The sequence below is a fragment of the Monodelphis domestica genome, chromosome 1 (assembly GCF_027887165.1).
Source record: "Monodelphis domestica isolate mMonDom1 chromosome 1, mMonDom1.pri, whole genome shotgun sequence".
NCBI lineage: Eukaryota > Metazoa > Chordata > Mammalia > Didelphimorphia > Didelphidae > Monodelphis > Monodelphis domestica.
The window spans coordinates 184,762,642-184,782,499 of NC_077227.1; the positions used below are offsets into that span (position 1 = coordinate 184,762,642).

Here is a 19,858-nt window from a genome sequence, read left to right on the forward strand (position 1 = left end):
GATCAAACTATTGTTGACAATTTTCAGAGGTAAAACTAGAGGCCAGGTCTTCTGAACTTCAAATTTACTCTATCTGATATACTAAGCAATTTAAAAAAAATATATATAATACAAATATATGTGTAACCACTAATTATACTGGATTTATAATTACAAGTGAAGAGTTGTTAAAGATTAAACCAATTTTTATACTTAGCATAAAAATTTTAAATAGTATTTTAAAGAACAACTATTTTTTAAAGACCTATTATATGGATCAAAATACAATATTTGACAAGAAGTTTTATATGTAAATGTTATCTGTGGAAATCGTAGGCAATTTACACTTATCCATGGCACTAGTGGTCTTATTCATAGTGGAACCATCTTAAATTTAATCTTGACAGCAGAAATGCTTAAACCATATATAATCTATTGATCTGATAAATAAATGCTTAATATTAATTAACTTGTCCATTATTTTTCATTGCTGAAGATGCCAGTGTTTGGTCTTCAACCATAATATGTTACATACATTTGTATTATTTCTATGCCTCAAAAGATGCATCTGAAAGGTCGAAATAAATACCTAATTAGTGAATGCTAGTATAAAGATAAATAAATTGGCCAACATTTATTCTCCATAGTCCTAGTGATTGTTTTTCAAATAAAACTACATTTCTAAATGGGTGATCAAAATTCAGAAAGAATACTTAATTCTGACATGCAGTTCAGCATGAAACATTATAAAAATTTATCCATATAAGAATGAGATTAAAATATATATATTTGATAAGATATAGAATGATAAATTAAGAAATCTGGAGTATTATCTAAACGATTTCAGAGAGGCTCATGCAAAGAATTCTGTGGAAGGTTTTAGAATGTAAGAAGAGGGAATTAGTCCTGGATGAAGAAAGAGTTACCTAGCTGTCTCTCTCTCTCTCTCTCTCTCTCTCTCTCTCTCTCTCTCTCTCTCTCTCTCTCTCTCTCTCTCTCTCTCTCTCTCACCACAGACTTGGGTTTGAGAGGAAAGGAGGAAAATCTGCTATATCTTAGAGTTTTTCCTTTGAACACTTTGGAAAACACTGGGAAGAGAAACTCTTACCATCTACCAATGATACAATTGTTGATTTGAAGGAAGACCAAGGAGATCCTGTCTGTTTTGAACTCTGAGTGTCTCTTCAGAGTCACAGCTCAGCTTCATTGAGCTTCAGCCATTTTAGCCTCACTTTTTTAATAATTTGGATACAACTTTAAGATATAGATACCTGAACTTATATAAGGATTTTGTTAGTTTGTTTAGATAGTTTTGGGATTTTTAGTCAGAATAAGAAGTAGTAGAATAGCTTGGGTGAATTCCCAAGATCACAAGAATTTCGTCTTGCGACAAAAGAGGAGTAGGTGGAAATTTGGTTCCCTTAGTGTTAAGGCATCCTTATTTTTATTAATCCTTATATTTAACCTCTAGAATATAAATAAAATAGGTATATTTGTATACAAGACTCTCCAAGTTAGTTTATGCACTGAGCCCAGTGAAGGAAAATTCAAACTTGAGCTTTCCTTTAAGGAGGAGAACTGGGATACTTTGTAGGCATTAGACAAAGTATCCAGTGTGGTTTACTACATTATTATAACACTTATTCATGAAGTCTTGACATTACTAACATTTATTCAATGAAAGCTAATGATAAACCACACATTTTATCTTACATGCTAGAAAGAATCCCTTTCAAAATTAGTTATCTTCTTTGTTAATGTTCAAAATTAATCAGCACAACTAATTAACTTCTATATGACTTTTACCTTAAAAAAAGTATCTTTCTCATAGTTCGGCACTCTCACGATGAATGACACATAATTTTCTGAAATCCTATCAAACAAGTGATCTTGGTCACATTGATTAGGCTTAAAAAAAGAAACATTTAAGAAAATTAGCCATTAGGTTATAAAATATTTATAGATTAATAATGGGTGAAATGGTTATATAGAAGTAAGAAATTTAGATATTTCTGCCAAACAATCATTTGAAATTATTTTAAACTTTGATGTAATTTAAGACGTTTTTTTTTTTGCTTCATTATTATAAGTAGCTGAGGAGATGCCAGTGTCTTGGAATCTAGTAGGATGAGAGAGTAATTGTTAGTTGTACAGGCTATGAATAGACAATTAAACAAGAAGCAAAATTGAAATCATTAAACTGTTTAATTCAATTTATAACTTCTTTATTGTTATTTCAGAGAGACTTTGAAAAAAGAGGTTAAATAGCCTAATATTAAAGATAAAAAGTTTAAATCTTAAAAATGAAAACAAAATAGAAATAGAAAACAAAAAATAGATATAGATATTTCCTTTTCTTGTCACATAGGGAAAATCAACCACAAAACCTCAAAGAAAATATGGACTGGACACCAGTCCAATAAGAAGGCTTGGAAGAGATAAGAAGAGAGATTTTTTTTAAACCCTTACCTTCTGTCTTGGAGTCAATACTGTGTATTGGCTCCAAGGCAGAAGAGTGGTAAGGGCTAAGCAATGGGGGTCAAGTGACTTGCCCAGGGTCACACAGCTGGGAAGTGTCTGAGGCTCAGTTTGAACCTAGGACCTCCCGTCTCTAGGCCTGGCTCTCAATCCACTGAGCTACCCAGCTGCCCCGAGAAGAGAGATTTTTAAAAGAGAAAAAAATAAAAATCAGATGGAAAATTGAAAGAAATGAGTGCTATATGAGAAAATTATGAAGAGAGAATTAAGAGGTTGGTAAAAGGCGTACAAAATTCCTGAACAAAAGAATGTCCTAAAATTCAGAATTGATCAAATAGTAAAAGAAGTGTGAACATAATTCCTTAAAAATTAGATTTGGTCAGGTGGAAGTTAACAACTCCACAAGACATCGATAAACAATAAGAGTCAAAAGATTGAAAAAGTAGAATAAAATCTGAAATCTCTCATAGGAAAAAACAATTGACCTGAAAAATATAACAAGGAAAGATGATTTAAGAACTATCTGAAAGCCATGATTTTAAAAAATCCTAGACATACTACAAGAAATTTCCAGGAAATTTGTCCAGATATCCCAATACCAAGAATAAAATAGAAACTGAAAAAATCCATGTCCCCTACTAAAAGAAATTACCAAATGAAAACTTCCAGGAATATTGTAGCCAAAAATCCAGAGTTTCCAGGTAAAGGAAAAAATAGTGTAAGCAATCAAGAAGAATTTGAATATTGTGGAGCCAATATTGGAGTGAAGTGTTTGCAATATGATTTTCTAGATGGCAAAGGGGTTAAGACTGAAACCAAAAATAATATATGCAGTAAAATGAAGTATAATACTACAGAGGAAAAAGTAGACATCTAGTAAAATAAAGGATTTTTATGCATTCCTGATGAAAAGACAAGAGTTGAGCAGAAAATTTGACATTCACACAGAAGACTTAAGAGAAGCCCTTAAAGGTGAATAGGAGTGATAAAGCAAAAGAGATTTAACAAGGAAAAACTCTTTATGTTTCCATGAGGGAAAATGATAACTGTAATCTCTAAGATTATCATCATCAGGACAGGTAGAAAGAGTCTACTTCTACAGAGGGTATGGCTTTGAGTCTATTATATTGAGATGATATCAAAAAAAGTATTCAAGGGTAAGGAAGTGCCATACATTGGGAGGAAGAGAGAAAGAATGTTAAAAATTATATAAAATTACGCAAGGAAGATTTTGCAATGGAAGAGAAAATGAAGAGTGGATAATGCTTAAATGTCACTTTCATTTGAACTTATTCAAGGAGAGGAGAGTAGATACACACATAGTTGGGTATAGAAATTAATTTTACCTAAAAAGGAGTTAGGAAGGGGAGGAAAAGGGGTTAACAGAAAGGGATTAGGTGATAGAAGGGATGATAGATTATGAAGGCAATGGTCAGAAGCAAAAAAACAAACAAACCCTTTCATAGAGGGGACAAGATTAAAAAGGGAAAAACAAATAGAATAGAATAGGATGGAAGAAAATAGCTAGTTAGGTATTATAACTGTGGATGTGAATAGGATTAATTTATCCATAAAATGGAAGTAGAGAGCAGAATGAATTGGAAACCAGAATAAAACACTTTATTGTTTACAAGAGACACACTTGAAATGGAGAGCCAACACACATAATTAAAATAAGGACAGACCCAAGTCTATTGTGTTTCAGTTCAAATTTTAAAAGGCACTGTTCTTGACCATTATTTCATACAAAACAAAAACAAAAATTTAATTAAAATAATCATTAAGAGAAATATTCCCCTCCCAAATAGACTATAGACAATGAAGTACTATCAATACGAAACATATAAGCACTATAAGGCACAGCTTATACATTCTTGTAGGAAAAGTTAAATGAGTTGTAGGAAGAAATAAATAGTAAAACTATATTATCAGAGGCCTAGAGAAATCTAACCAGAGAATAAATAAGAAGTTAAAGAGATAAACAGATTTTAGAAAATTTAAATATGATAGACATTTGGGGACTAATGAACATGGGGACAAGGTGTATATTTATTTCTTAGCTGTATCTGGAACCTTAATGAAAACTGACCATATATTAGGGTATATAGACCTCATAAGCAAAACCAGAAAAGCAGTAATATTAAATTCACCCTTTTCAAAGTATAATGAGCTAAAAATTATGTTCAATAAAGAGCTTTTGAAGCATAGGTTAAAATTAGTTGGAGACTATAATAATAATTTAATTCTAAAGAATGAGTGGGCCAAAGACCAAATCATAGAAACAACCAATAATTTCATTTAAAAAATGACAACAATGAGACAAAATAATTTTTGGGATACAGCCAAAAATAATATAGGGGAAATTTTATACCTCCAAACACTAATAAATAGAAAATTAGAAATGGAAAGAATAAGAAATAGAAAGAAATAGAAATAGAAAGAAATAAGAAATAAGAAATAGAAAGAAAAAGAAAAATAGAAAAATAGAAAAAGAATAGATCAATTAATTGGTCATGCAACTAAAAAACACAAAAAAACAACACATTAAAAACCTGTAATTAAACATCAAAATAAAATTCTTAAATATAAAATGAGATTAATAAAACTGAAAATAAAAAATCAAATAAATAAAACTAAGATTTTTTATTAAAAAACAATAAAATAGATCAAGAATGGCTAATCTGATTTAAAAGTAGAAAGAAGAAAACCAAATTACTAATATAAAAAATAAGAAATATGAATGTATCAGCAATGTAAATGAAATTAAACTAATTTTAGAAGCCATTTTATCCAACTTTATACCAATAAAACTGACAATCTAGATGAAATAGATAATATTTACAAATATACAAATTACCCTGATAAGCAGAAGGAATAGAATATTTAAATAACCCTAATTTGGAAAAAGAAATTGAACAATACTTAAATGAGCTCCGTAAGAAAAATACCATGAAATCAAATGAATTTATAAATAAATTCTGCCAAACATTTTAAAAATAGTTAATGTTAATACTACACTTGATCTTAGCCAAAAGGCAGAGAAATGATCATGTTGATGCTATATAAAGAGTTTGAAAAACAACTAAAGGAGTCATATCAATTTCCTTCTATGACAAAAATATGGTTTCATTACCTAAATCAGGATGAGCAAAAACAGAGAAAGAAAACTATAGACCAATTTCCCTAATGAATATTGATACAAAAGTTCTAAACAAAATATTACCTAGGAGACTATGACACAAAGATCATATAATCAGTTGGGATTTATATCAGAAATGCAGAATTCATTGAATATTAAGAAAATTATAAGCCTAATTGACCAAATCAATAACAAAAGTCATATGATCATATAAACTAATGCAGAAAAAACACAAAACCCATTCTTATTAAAAGCACTATAAAACATAGGAATGAATGAATTTTTTTAAAAAATTGATAACTAGTATCTATCTAAAGCCAAGAGCAATGAGGATATACAATAGACAATGAGGATAAACTAGAAACTTTTAAGATGAGGGGGAGAAGCAAAGATGTCTTTTATTACTATTGTTGTCCAATATTATACCACAAATGTTAGCTATGGCAAAAAAAAAAGAAATGGAAGGAATAAATATAGTTAATGAGAAAACAATTTTGTAGATCATTTGATGATATATTTAAAGAACCTGGAAAGTCAATTAATAATTAGTTGAAACAATGAGTAAATTTCCTCTACCAACCCAAGTCTATATCTTCTCTATATTGAATAGTCTTATATTATTATCTAGAGCAGTGGCTCTCAAAATGTAGCACACAGATTCCTGGGGGTCAAAAAGGGTCAAAACTATTTTAAAATTTATAATAAGATGTTAATTTTCTGTTAAAACTGTTCAACCAAAACAACATATTGCAAAAAGTTTGAATGCAGAAGTAGATTTGAAAAAACTGACTTCTATTAAAGCAGATGTTAAAGAGATTTATGAAAATATGTAAAAACCATGCAAATACTTTCACTAATATTGTTATATATTAATATAAGCCAATACTGTGTTTAGTATCATAATGACTGACTAATTTGGGGGATCAAGTATCTCCTAAATGTCTATATGCTCTCTGTCTCTCTCTGTCTCTCTCTCTGTCTCTCTCTGTCTCTCTCTGTTTCTCTCTCTGTCTCTCTCTGTCTCTGTCTCTGTCTCTCTGTCTCTCTGTCTCTCTCTGTCTCTCTCTGTCTCTCTCTGTCTCTCTCTGTCTCTCTCTCTTTCTCTCTTTCTCTCTCTCTCTCTCTCTGTCTCTCCTCTCCCCCTCAAGCCTGTCCTAAATCGTTGCCAAGGTTTTCTTGGCAAAGATCCTGTAAAGGTTTGACATTCCTTTCTCCAGTTCATTTTACAGATGAAGAACTGAGGCATACAAGGTTAAGTGACTACCCCAGTGTCATACAGTTAGGAGGCCAGATTTGAATTCAGGAGGATGAATCTTTCTGACTTCAGACCTGGTACCCATCCATTGCACCAGCTAATTGTCCATACACATACACATAAAAGATTAAGTGACTTATTCAGGACCATGTGGCAAGTGTGTGTCTCAGGATTTTAACTCTGGTTTTCCTGATGCCAAGGCTAGCACTTTATGTACTGTTACACATGATTTGACTGATAGCTAATGGATATATGCATTTGTCAGTGTTTTAATCCTTGCAAAAAATAATGAAAATGATTTCTAAGGGATTATGACAGAAAAGAAGTATTGTGAATTATGGTTTATTTTAGTCTGGTAATGAATAACTAAATAATATGATAGAACATAACTTTGGAAGGGACCATTGAATTCAACCTCTATTCTTTTCTTCAGCAATGCAGTCTACATCCAAACTATGTTGTCATAATGAATGTGGTGAGAGAATTTCCCTCTCATCAAACTGAGCTCGTCTAATAAGTTGATATGTCTCTTACTCAATCCTGATGAAGGTGGGGTGACTCAAAACATGAATCAGGTAATTAGTCTGTTTAATACCCGATATGCCCTCTGTCTTTGGTGGGTGAGAGTGGGGACTTTAAGTGGTTATACTCACTATCTAGGTAGAGTTAAGTGTATGTTTCAGAACACTCAGAAGACAACTGATTTAGAGGGAATAAAGGGGAAGAGGAAAGGCTGTGGTATCTGCTAATATTATTAAACTGGGGAGAGACATTCTAATTATCTGTGGTCACAGGTTAAATCCTTGAAAGTAATGAACCATTAAACTTGTGTAGCAATTGTACAGTGACAGCTATGTGCTTTAATGGGAGTCAGATAAAACTTATATTCTGTTCTTTCTTTGCAGGATCATCTTCTTTTGAGCTAGTCTGCAAGATTGAGATGGAGAAGTGACATCTTTCTAATTTCTTTATGGGGGAGAAACATTTAAAATCTTAAAATAGATTCATGAATTTGAAAACAGGGGGGCTATCGCTTTATTTATAGCAATCTACTTGGCTTCACAAATCTTTTTCAGATTTACTTTTAGAAAGCTGAATGTGGGATTTCTAAATGCCAAATTTAAAACCTTCACCCCCCAGGGGAATTCCAGACTTTAAACAATGTTTCCCCATTAGTATACCAAAGAATTGTTCTCTGTGGAAGGCATCTAGGAAAAATGTTTATGTTATGGCAGCCTTTGTGGAAACAATATTTAGGGAGGAAAAAAAAGAAGGTATATTAAAAATTATGGTAGTTCTCTTTATAGCAGTAAAAAACTGGAAACCAAGGGAAGGTAATTATCTACTAGAAAAATGGTTAAACAAATAATAGTCTGTTCATGTAAAAGAATATTACTGTGCTATAAAAAATGACAAAAGGGATAGATTCAGAGGAAACTGGGGAGAATCCTGTGAACTGATATATAGTGAAATGAGAAGAACTAGAAGAACATACCATAACATCAACATTACAAAGAAAAGAAATTTTGAAAGACATAAAAACTCTGATCAATGCAATGATAAGCCAGAAGTCCAGAAGTCGGAAAATTAGATATATCACCCACCTCCTGCCAGAGATGTAAGGGACTGAAAATGCAGAAAGACACATTTTTGGACATGGCCAATGGGGTAATTTGTTTTACTAGACACTGCATATTTGTTATGAGTTGTTTATTTATTTTTCAGCAGGGGGCAGGGGAAAGGAGAGATAAATACATAATAGGAACACTTTAAGTGGACAAAAGAAAAGTTAAAATAAAAAGAAATTGCTATACCTTGAACTTATGTAGAAACCACCACCAAAAGGCATCTTTTAAGAGCTCAATAGATGACTCTGAGAGTAGCAAAGGTAACCAAATTTTAAAACTCTTTCTCTGTGGAAAAAATATGAATAGATCAAATGAAAAAATATAATAAAAACATTAATACATTTTTATATCCAATATGTTTAATGTAATGCATATCTTAAACTATAGTTCAGTTATGGCTCTCTGACCTGAGCAGACCTTAGGTGTCAGGACCTCTGAGAGTACAATTTTTTGCTCCAAAACTCCAGAAGAAATTATAGTTTTACTACATATACAATAATCTGAAAATATTAATTGTATGGGCCAGATCACTAAGAGATAGAAGATAATGTTGCCATGTAGTCTCAGATAAAAGGTGGGGAAAGGGAGAGAAAATGGAAAATGGATGGGGGGGTGGCGGAGAAAGAGAGGAGGGACTAACAAAAAAAAAGAGAGAGGCAGACAGAGAGAGAGACATAGCCAGAAAGACACACAGAGAGAAACAAAGATAGAGCGACAGAGAGACAGAGAGAAACAGAGAGAGACAGAGAGCGAGAGAGACACAGTGGAGAGAGACAGAATCAGAGACAAAGAGAGAGAGAAAGAGAGACAGACACAGAGAGACACAGAGAGAGACAGACAGAGAAAGAGAGAGGCAGAGAGGCAGAGAGAGACAGAAAGACAGACAGAGAGAGAGAAAGAGAGGGATGGGTAAGGGAGACAGAGAGAGAACTGGAGGGAAAGACACAGGCACAGAGAGAAATACTTATTCATTTTTAGAAGTCTCAAGTCAGAAAATTAATACTTATACACAATTTCTCCGAGCAATGAATGAATTAGTGATGACTATGGAGAGATTGTGACTAGCTAGGACTTTTACAATTTTCCCTGGGTATGGTTCAAGAAGAGAACTCCTCCTAGGAAAGAGCTCCAGAATATAGCTGAAAAGTCCCACCTAAGAGGTAGAGCAGCTTGTCCCACATAAGGATGGGGGGAAAGAGGGGACTAAAAGTAACTGTTGGCCCAGTCAGCCTGCTAACCAGTGAAGCACCACACCCTAGCACCACTTTTAGATTTATACATGTTTTTCCCTCTATTAAATTATAAGAATTATAATTTAATTAAAAAAACCAATTATCTACTATGTGGAAGGTATTGTTCTTAGATGGTGGGTGTATAAAGACAGGAAATATCTTATCACTGTCCTCCAAAAGCTTATGTTCTGGTGGAAGGTAGAGCAAATCAGATATAGTAGTCCCCCCTTCTCTGTGGTTTCATTTTCTGTGCTTTTAGTTAAGCTCTGTCATTCCAGGAAAAGGAGGTAGGCAGTAAGGGGGTTGCTGCTGGGTAAGGGATGGGTCTGGCATAAAGTTCAAGGTCTCTAAGTCTGTGGCTGCAGTCTGTCCACTGCAGGGGTCTCTCCATACACAAGTTCTTTGTTTTCACTTGGAGAATTTTCTGCCCGTGTTCGGATTGGAAAGTAGTCGTGGTGAATCATGGAGTGTCAAGCAATAAGGAGAGAGAACATGTTAATGTAGTGATAAAAGTTAAAAGTTAAATCAAGAACTGTCTGGGGCTTTAGACAACCACTGGAGGTCTTAGAATGTATCCTCCACAGATAAGAAGGGACTGCTGTATGTTATTATATAATAATCTATAAAGTACTTTATTGTTACTGTATTTAATGCTAATAATGGCCATGTCTATAATTTGTCAATTAAACTTAACAATATGCACATATGTACAAATATATGGGGATAGCAGGTATTTGTTTATATCTGTGGTTTTGGTCATCTAGTGTAGGTCTTGGAAAGTATGCCCCTGTGGATACAGGGACCTACTGTATATATGCAAGGAAATAAATAACAAGTAATTTTAAAAAGGAAAAAAGTACTAATCACTGGCAGGGGGTGGGAAGATAGGAAAATCTTTTTGTAAGAGCTGTGTTTTGAAGGATGCTTGGGATTCTGTAAAACAGAGGTGAGAAGAAAGTGAACTCTAGATAAGAGGACTTCATACAAAGGCATGGAGGTAGGAGAATTAGGGATGTGCTAAAAGCAACTCTAAGCATCTGATGAGGCTGTTAAATTTACAATGTGAGCATTTATACTACAAAAACACTATATAAATCAGGACTTGATTTATGGCTTTATTAGCTGTTTACACTTAAGAAAGGAATGGTGAGAATGTTAATAATGCAGATTAAACTTTAAATTGTATTGTGAATACATCCTCATCCCAATCCAAATGCCCAGCTGGTTTTTAAATATTTACCAGCATATCCTTGTAGCAAACAGAATGCTATGTATAGGGAACACTTAAATGTCTGGTCTGTCTTAAATAGAAAGAACATAAAGACGGTTAACAGGAAGAAAGGAAAAATCATGGAAAACTAGATTTTGAATGGCTTCAATCATGAAAGCAATTTATTCCAGAACAAACAATATAATGGGAAGGGCACTGAATTCAGAGTCAAAGGTCCTGCATTATTACAATATTTCTACTACTTGCCATGTGTGATGTTAGGTCTCTGATACTTCTGCACTGTAAAATTAGAAGACTTTTAATCAATCAAAAGTAAGTACCTACTATGTGTCAGGTACTGTGCTAGACACTGGGATACAAAAGAAAAACAAAATTGTCCCTGAATTCAAGGAACTTGTTCTAAAGGGGGAGAAAACATACGCATAAGAGTTTATATTAATAGTTCTATATTTATATAGTTTTGGTATGAAGTGAGATGGGAAAAAACTAATAAAGACTTAAAAGACTTCCCTTCTGCAGTGAGAATTCAGTAGAGGTTAGACAATATGAATTTATCATGTACCTAGGTAACATGCTTGTGGGATTTCCTCCAGCTTTGGTCAGTAGTTTGATAGCTAGAGTAATGAACAATCCAGGTCTTCAGTTTAGCAAGAAAAGAGATGAAATGACTGATAATTTCAGTGGAGATTGGAGAGGAAATCAAAGTTAGAATTGAGGGGTGAAAAGATCTAGAGGTCTCAATTAGTGCCAAGAACAGGTTAGGAGAAGTGAAGCAGAAGAGACTAAGAAGAATAGAAAGTTTTGGTCAGAAAAGAGAATGCAAGAGTTTCTAATTAGGGGAGTGAACTACTTGTGAGTAATGGCAAAGATCTAGTGTGTTTAGTTATGTGCCTATGTTTGGCTGAGGGAGAGTCAAGAGAATATCTACTTGAATATTAAAGTTTCTTAGAGTAAGGCAAGAGTTGAAGATGAGAATAAGATGGTGAACCAGGTACTACTTGGGGGGAAATGCCCTGGGGGCAAATATACTACAAAACATCAGCTAGCACCTACTCTATGCCAGGCACTATATTAAGCATGAGGTTTACATGTGAAGAAACGCAAAAAAAAAAAATGGTCCCTGTTCTCAAAGAGCTCAGTCTGCTGGAGATATACCATGGAAGTCACTGTGTAATATATATATATATATATATATATATATATATATATATATATATATATATATATATATATATATATATATTTATATATATATACACACACACACACATATATATATGTACACAATATAAATGGAGGGTAAACTAAGAGAGAAAACAATAAGATTAAGAAGGTTTGGGAAAGGATTCTTGAAGAGATTGTGATGTTAGCTGAGACTTGAAGGAAAGGAGTCCTGGAATCCAGGAGGAAGAGATGAGGAGGAAGAGCATTTTAGGGAGGTAATACTGTCAAAGGCAACCAGGTCCCAGTGAGGGCTAATAGATGAAAAGAATGTAAAGGAAGAGAGTCAAGATGAAAAAAAAGTTTGCTCTGAAGTGAGAATTTGATTGTGGAAAGGGAAAGAAAGGGTTGGCTTTTGGGTTGGGAGAGGGAAGGAGAAGAGAAGTGAGTAAGTATTTATTAAGCTCTTGGGTTTTGTCAGGCACTATACTAATCACTTTATAACTATTTTCTAATTTATTCTATGACAACCTTGTGAGAAAGGGACTATTATTATCCTTATTTTATGGTTGAGGAAAATGAGGCAGGCAGAGATTAAGTGGCTTGCCCACAGTCACACAGATATTAAGGGGCTTAGTTAAGATTTGTACTCAGGTCCTTTTAATTCCAGGTCCAATACTATCTATTGTGGTACTTAGTTGCCATCATCCCATGGGCATGAGGAACACAGGTAGTGAGCAGGGGACAGTTTTCTCTTAAATTTTTCAAAATAGATTGACTTTCAGACATTTGATGCATTTTGTACTTAAAAAAATGCGTCAGTCCTTACTACTATTCCTCTTTAATTCTGTTATTGCTATTTAAAAATGTTATTTTTATGGACTTATTTTGCATGCTGCTACTTTGCTAAAAAAACCACCAAATTGTTATTTTTATTATATTGGCTTGGTCTACCTTTCAGCAATGGACATTTCCCCAATTGTTTAGATCTTATTTGTGTGAAAAGTGTTTTGTAATTGTGTCCCTGTGTTTGTCTTGGTAAGTGTAATTCTAGGTATTTATACTGTCTAGGGTTACTTTAAATGGAAGTTCTCTTTTTATCTCTTGCTGCTAGTCTTTGTTGATAATATATGGAAATGCTGATGATATATGTGGGTTAATTTTGTGTCCTGCAACTTAGCTAAAATTATTATTTAAACTAGTTTTTTAGTTAATTCTCTAGGATTCTCTAAGGATGCCATCATATCATGTGCAAAGAGTGATTGTTTAGTCTCCTCATTGCCTTCCATTTCTTTTTCTTCTCTTATTGCCTTAGCTAGTGTTTCCAGTAGAAAATTGAATAATAGTGGAAATGACGGGCATTCTTGCTTTATCTCTGATTTTATTGGGAAGAATTTTACTTTTCTTCCATTAAAGATAATGTTTGATGGTTTTAGATATGTACTCTTTATCACTTCAAAGAAAGCTCTTTTTACTCCAATGTTTTCTTTTCTTTTCTTCTTTATAAGGATTGGCTGTTGTAAAAAGTTTTTTCTGCATCTAGTGAGATAATCATGTGATTCCTGTCAGTTTCGTTACTGATATGGTCAACTGTGTTGATAGTTTTCCTAATATTGTACCAGCCTTGTGTTCCTGGTATATAACTCCTACCTCATCACAGTGAATGATCCTGGTGGCTTATTGCTGTAGTCTTCTTGCTAGTATTTTGTTTAAAATTTTGCAACTATATTCATTAAGGAAATTGGTCTACAATTTTCTTTCTTTGCTTTTGCTTTTCCTGGTTTAGGCATCAGCACCATAAAAGAAATTTGGCTGGACTCCTTCTTTGCCTATATTTCCAAATAATTTATATAGTATTGGGATGAATTGTTTTTCAAATGTTTGAAAGAATTCACTTGTATCCATCTATCCCTGATGGTTTGTTCAATTTATTTTTCTGTGATGGAATTATTTAAATATTCTATTTCCTCTTCTGTTAATCTAAGTAATTTATATTTTTGTAAATATCCATTTCACTTAGGTGATCAGATTTACTCATATATAATTTGGCAAAATAGTTCCTAATGATTGTCTTTTTCTCATTTTTGTTTTTAAGTTACATGTAGAAACACTTTTTGACATTTTAAAATTCAGATTTTTTTCTCTCCCTCCCTCTCCTCCTTCCTGAGGCAGTAAAATATTCTGATATAGGTTACACCTATATTTTCATGTAATACATATTTTCATATTGCTCAAGTCATGATAGAAGACGTATTGTCATTTTCCTTTTTAGTCATCTTAGCCAATCTAGTAGGAGTGAGGTAGTATCTCAAAAATATTTTACTGCACATTTCTCTAATCAGTAGTGATTTGGAGCATTTTTTCATATGTCTATGGATAATTTTAATTTCTTCTTCTGAGAACTGTTTGTTCATTTTCTTTGACTATTTTTCAATTCAGGAATGCTTTGTATACTTATAAATTTTTCTATGTATTTGAGACCCAGTTCTCTCTCTATTTGAGAAATGAGGCTTTTGTCAGAGACTCTTGGCATAAAACTTTCCTCCAAATTTGGTGTTTTTCTTCTACTCTTGGTTGCATTAGTTTTATTTCTATGAAACCTTTTAAATTTAATACAATCATAAGTATTTTATTTTTCATAATGTCCTCTATGTCTTGTTTGGTTATAAATTCTTCACTCATCTATATGTCTAACAGGTAAACTTTTCCATGTCCCCTAATTTGTTTATTTCTAGATCAAGTATCAATTTTGACTTTACCTGATGTTGGTCCATGCTTAATATATACCATACTGCTTTCCAGTTTTCCCAGAATTTTTTTTGTCAAATACTGAGTTTTTCCCCCAAAACCTTGGGTCTTTGGGTTTTTTAAACACTAAGTTGGTTTGGACATTAACTGTAATGGGTTGATTACTAAGTCTATTCCACTGATCCACTGCTTTTTTTTTTTTTGGCCAGTGCCAGATTGTTTTGATGATTACTGCTCTATAGTACAGTTTTGTATATGGTGCTTTATGATTGTCTTAATTTCCTTTTCATTGGTGTTGAATTTGTCCTTTTCTTTTTGATACTGGTAATTTGATTTTCTTCTTTCCTTTTTAAAATCAAATTAACCAATGGTCTAATTATTTTATTATTTTTTCCAGAAAAAACAAGTCCTATTCTTATTTATTAACTCTAATTTTCTTACTTTTAATTTTATTAATTTCTCTTTTGATTTTCTGGAGTTTTGATTTGACCTTAAATAGGGGTTTTAAAATTTGTTTTTTTTCTTATTTTTTTTCAATTGTATGCCCAATTCATTTGTCTGTTTTTTCTCTATTTACTGATATAAGCATTTAGAGATATAAATTTTCCTCTAAGTACTGCTTTGGCAGCATCCCATAAATATTGATAAGTTATCTCATTGTCGTCATTCTCTTTAATGAAATTACTGGTTGTTTCTATGATTTAATCTTTGACCCATCAATTCTTAGAATTCAGTTATTTAGTTTCCAATTAATTCTTCTCTGTTTTCTTCCATGGCCCCTTGATAATTATAATGTTATTGCATTATGACATGAAAAGAAAGCATTTATTATTTCTGTTCTTTTTTTTTTTTGCATTTGGTCATGAGATTTTTATGCCCTAATACATGGCCAGTTTTTGCATAGGGAACCATATAGTACTAGGAAGAAGCTGTATTCCTTTTTATTGTCATTCAATTTTCTTCAGAGATCTATGAAATCTAAACTTGCTAAAATTCCATTCACCTCCTAAACTTCTTTCTTTCTTGTTTATGTTAAATTTCTAATATTCTGATTGAGATATTAAAATCTTTCACTGTCAGCTGTTTTAATTGGCTTATCCTCAGAATGTTGTTTTTTTCTCCTGAATATTACTACAGAATTATTAGATGCATTCATATTTAATATTTTATGTTTTCATTTTGCATAGCACATTTTAGCATAACATAATGGTCTTGTTTATTTCTTTTAATACTTTATTTAGTTAAACTTTAATAATTAGTGACACTTGCTTTTAATGATTTGGTAATAGTAGGATAAATATTAGACTGTTCTTTCAGTTGGAAACTATTTAGATCTTTTTGGATTAAATATGTCTTACAAATAGCATGTTACTTATAATTTACTGTAACTTTTCATTGGTGAATTTAGTGTCTTATCTAAAATTTTTTTTCCCTTTTTGCCAGTCATATAATGAACAGGGAATATATACTTTCTTATTTCTATTGTGAATATGCACCTAAGAAATCCTCATGAGCAAAATTTTTATATTTTTATTATTTGTTTGCTTAACCTAGACTTGCCTTTTTATCAATAATATGAACTTCATTTGTAAATAATACTTTAAAAATGTGTACCTTTACTTTTCTCTAATTTATTTAAAGTTTTTCTTTTGTTTATGTTGCAAATGTTCTCTTTTTTTGAATCTATTTATTATATTTGGTTTGAGAGATTTTGACTCTGGATTTCATTAATACTTTCTAATGTTTTAACTAGAAAGCCTCCCTTGAAGCAACTTTAAGGAAGAATATACTATAATCAAGATTTCCCCCCTTGGAATGACTATAAAAAATCAATATGAGTTCTTCTTTAAGGTTTATTTGGCCATTTAAAAGTGGAAAATAAATTATTTTTACAGGTTATGCCAAGATTTCTGGCATGGGCTACTTCAGTTAACAATTCTTTTGATACTAGCATCAGCTTTAGATCATTAGTCATGGCTTCCAGCCAGTGCAGTAGCACATAATTCCCAAATGTGCTGTATTCAAGTATTAAAGTAGCCAGGTCACCTAAACTATGAGGCAGTGGCTAGCAGATGGTGGATATGGGGCAACTGCCCATTTCAATTCTTGGGCTACTCAAAAAAAAACAGGTAAGGCAGGGATTTCTGGATTGGTGTTTGTTAGGTTTGGCTCCTGCCCCTGCCATCAAGCTGTTTCTTTTGGAAAGAGAGAAATGTGAGATCTCCTTGTAGCAGAGCAGTGAAAATGTGAACATATATCATTTCTCAAAGTCTTTTTCTGAGAGTCTGTATTCTCCTATGTTCAGAGTCACTGGAGAAGTTTTCTATTATTTAGATATTAGCTTAGAGAACCTGAGTTTGGATGCAATTAAATGTATTGGACAATGGTTAATAACAGCTATATTTGGGATAATGTTTTTTGGGGTCTCTCCTATTTCTTCAAGTTTTGAAGTTAGAGATTGTGGAAAACCAATGAGAAAGCATTTGTAAAGTAGCTCTAATTGTTATTGTCCATCCTTCATTTTTGATGAGGACCAGTGACATATGAGGAGATGTCTTGACTGCTTATGAGGCAGCCTCACTTTCTCTTCCAGAATCATTGAAGTATAATGACAATAAAAAAGTCAGGATGATTAGTTATAGGCATCTTCAATGTCTGACCAAGATTTCAGTACTCCACTGTGCCTGCTTCAATCCCCTTCATGGTCACTGGAACAAATTGTTCCTATCTGGCCATTCTGCTGGGGAAGTCTTCACGTACTCGAGGTAGACACAACCTTAACTCACTGATGGGTTTGAGGCTTATTAGTTACCCGTAACCAGTTTAATTCTTCTGCTGAGTTTGTTCTTATCCTACATCCTAGAATTTGATAGTTTTGTCATCATGGATAGGGCACTTAAACTCTCTAAGTCTCAATGAGCTCATCTCAAAAGTGGGGACAATTATGACCGTAGTACCTGTTCCACAGAGCTATGTTGTCGGGCTTAAATGAGAAACTATACATGAAGAATACTGAAAACCATTATATTTGGATCTCCTTATACTGTGGTATTGCTTCATTGTTTTAGGTGTTTTCACGAGATATTTCTTCAGTCTCTCCACTGGTGACTATATTTTTCCCCCTTATGAAATCTAAACCCCTGAATTTTTGTACCTTTTCCCACCCCTTTTGAGGTGTGAAGGCCCATAGTAAGTTGAATCACTCTTTCAATACAGTGATAGTGCAGTGGATAGAGCACTGGACTTGGAGTCAGGAATACTTGATTTAAAATCTGGCCTTAGCTGTGTGACCCTGGGCAAGTCACTTGACCCCCATTGCCTAGCCCTTACCACTCTTCTGCCTTGGAACCAATACACAATATTGACTCCAAGACAGAAGGTAAGGGTTTAAAAAAAAATCTGGCCTTAGACATTTATTGGCTCTGTGAATCTGAACAAGTCACTATCTCTCAGTTTTCTCAGTTATAAAATAATAATAATAGTGCCAACCTTCCAGAGTTATTGTTAAAGTCAAATGAGATAATATTTGTAAAGTGCTTAACACAGTGCCTGTGCATAACAGACATGATAGAAACATCCTTCCTTATATATATATATATATATATATACATACATATATATATATATAAAATATACTTATAAAAATCTTTGGAATTTCACTAAGTTTGAAGTATTTGTATAATACTGAAACAATCTCTCCCAGTTGCTGAAGCACCACAACTGGAACCATCTCTTGTCACTGTCAACATCCACAAGACCTGCTGCAAATACCCGTTCCCAAAGACATCTTGTCATCGTCTCTCTGCATGTAACACAACTGTCTGCTTCTCACTTCATTATGAAGTGGGTTTTATCTGCATCATTCCCCCGGTCTCATTATCCCTAAACTGGGGAGACTGGACCTCTCAGCTCCCTCCCAGCTTCAAACTCCCTATTACTTATCCTGTGGGAACCTGTGCATGCCATTTTCTCTCCAAGTGACCATTCTTAAAAAATCCGCCCCTCCTATCTGCCCCTGCCTCATCCTCTGCAACTTCAGGAAAGTGCTGATTCATCGGGACGGATCTACCCATACTGCATCATATTCCATTCCTTTATTTTACTGGGTACGTACTGAATGGCACGGGCAGCATTTACATTGGTAACTGTTTCTTCAACTCGTGCAACATGGAGAGCCTGTAAAGAGCTTGTTCAGCCTCATCAGAAAGCTTTGGGTCAGTCCAGTAAGAGGCATCCCTGGACATGCCAGGGAACATCAAAGCATCAGCACCCCCCCCCCCCCAGCCGCCAGGCTCCCTCGCTAGAATAGAAGGCACAGCCTGGCCCCTTAGCCAGAGAAATCTTTGTAATCAGATTTCCCACACTCAGTTTATGAAACTCAAATGTACGGTTTAAAGTAATGATGGTGTTGATGATACAGTGCACTTACAATAATCTCAATAAATTTTCCAAATAAACACAAGTGTGTATGTATATTGTATGTATTACAAAGTCATTCCTTGTTGTATTTATGCCAGAGGCCCAGAATATTGAGGGAATCACATTATGGCCTATATTGGGGCCTCTTAAACTGTTAGAAACGTCACATACTTTAGTCTGGGGCTCTATTGTGTTTTTCCTGTTATTCGTTTTGCACCAAGATAAAGCAATCTCTCCCCATGGAAATCCAAGTAAGCAGACTGAGTGACACATTAGAATTGGAAAAAATTTATATATTCTAACACATCTATTTTAAGCACAGTGCTCATTCCCTTTCCAAGGAAGTGTTTGTTCTAGCTCCTACGACAGGTAAAGGGTGTTGTAGAGAGAGTGATGCATTTGGAGTCTGAGGTGTACTAGGGTGTGTCCTGGAAGACCTCCGGCCCTGAGCACTTTCATCTGTAAAAGATGCACCTACAGGACGTATCTCACAGAGTCATTGAAGACCCAAATGACACAATGTATGAAAAAGCTTTGGAGGATTGCCCTACTGCAGATATGAATAACATGGAAATGGGTTTTGAACGA

The 19,858-nt window shown here is 33.6% G+C and overlaps 1 protein-coding gene and 1 pseudogene across 2 annotated transcripts in view; both read right to left on the bottom strand.

Annotated features, from left to right (window-relative positions):
* Positions 1–19,858, bottom strand: part of FAM227B (family with sequence similarity 227 member B) — a 319,277-nt gene that overhangs the window by 227,675 nt on the left and 71,744 nt on the right. For both annotated transcript variants that reach the window (XM_056810170.1, XM_056810172.1), the window contains 2 exons: positions 8,666–8,764; positions 1,786–1,887 (listed from right to left, as the gene is read on the bottom strand). In XM_056810170.1, coding sequence (XP_056666148.1) covers positions 1,786–1,887; positions 8,666–8,764 — 201 coding nt within the window. The remainder of the gene's footprint in view (positions 1–1,785; positions 1,888–8,665; positions 8,765–19,858) is intronic.
* Positions 5,429–5,505, bottom strand: LOC130456784 (U2 spliceosomal RNA; annotated as a pseudogene).